The sequence below is a fragment of the Condylura cristata genome, unplaced genomic scaffold, assembly GCF_000260355.1.
Source record: "Condylura cristata isolate star-nosed mole 26May11 unplaced genomic scaffold, ConCri1.0 scaffold00025, whole genome shotgun sequence".
Taxonomy (NCBI): domain Eukaryota; kingdom Metazoa; phylum Chordata; class Mammalia; order Eulipotyphla; family Talpidae; genus Condylura; species Condylura cristata.
Window position 1 is genome coordinate 34,007,016 of NW_004567126.1, and position 933 is coordinate 34,007,948.

A 933-nucleotide genomic window follows, 5' to 3' on the forward strand; every position below is an offset into this window, starting at 1 on the left:
CTCAGCCGCTGTTCGGGCCGACTCTGACGCTGACACCCCCTCACTGCCCAGTGCGCGGCTGCTCCTGCGCGGGAGAGAGGCGCCACCTCCCCAGAAGCCAGCTAGTCCGAGGCTCCCATGCTCAGCCGGGTGAGCGCCGAGGCCGCGGGTCGGGGCTCCCCCGGCCGCCCACCCTCCCAGGGGCAGCTCCCCACCCTTCTCCTGCTTCGAACCCCACGTGGTCCCCTCGCACCTGCTTGAAACAAGCCATGTGCTGCCCTCTTGCTCAGCAGGACGGGCTGGCCAGTCGATGCCAGGCAGCTCTTTTCCCACGGGAGCCATAAATCCCCCAAAATATCTGTTTGTTTGGGCATCTCCCGCCCTCTTGCTGATCTTACCACGCGTCCGGTCAAGGTCATCAAACTAGAAATAAGCATTTCCGACCACTACATGACACGCGCTTCAGAAAGGGGAATTGTCACCCACGCTGACTCGCCTGCCAGCGTCGAGGGGCCGCAGCTCACAAGAGCGTCACCACGCAGAAGACGGACAGGACAGGCCGGAGCGCTGCCCGCGTGAACCGGAGCTGGGGCGGCTCGGCCCCGTCCACGCTGGGCCGGATCTGAGGAGCGCGTGGGGCCTCCCCCAGCTGCCCGCGGTCGGGGGGTCCCCAGGGGCTGCGCACCCCTCTCGGCTGCAACCCCGCCCCCGTCACGCTGACCTGTCCGTGGCTCTTGTGCCGGACTTGGGGCCTCTGCAGCGGTGTCCGACGCTGCCCGGCCTGCGTGCCTGAGGGCACCGCGGAGGGTTTCAATCCTGCTCCCGTGTCCCCCCAGCCCCGCCTCTGGCCGGAGGCTCATCTGGCTGCACTTTGCGTGTGGCCAGGGCCTGGCGTGGTCGTCCCCAGGCCTGCTGTGCTCAGTCCGGGGCCTGGCGTGGTCAGCTCCCGGGGCC

General features: G+C 68.5%; 1 protein-coding gene across 1 annotated transcript in view; it reads right to left on the bottom strand.

Annotated features, from left to right (window-relative positions):
• Positions 1-499: 499 nt before the first annotated feature.
• Positions 500-933, bottom strand: part of JRKL (JRK-like) — a 20,514-nt gene continuing 20,080 nt past the window's right edge. The window contains exon 7 of the mRNA XM_012729463.1: positions 500-768. Within this exon, the coding sequence (XP_012584917.1) occupies positions 500-768 (269 nt within the window). The remainder of the gene's footprint in view (positions 769-933) is intronic.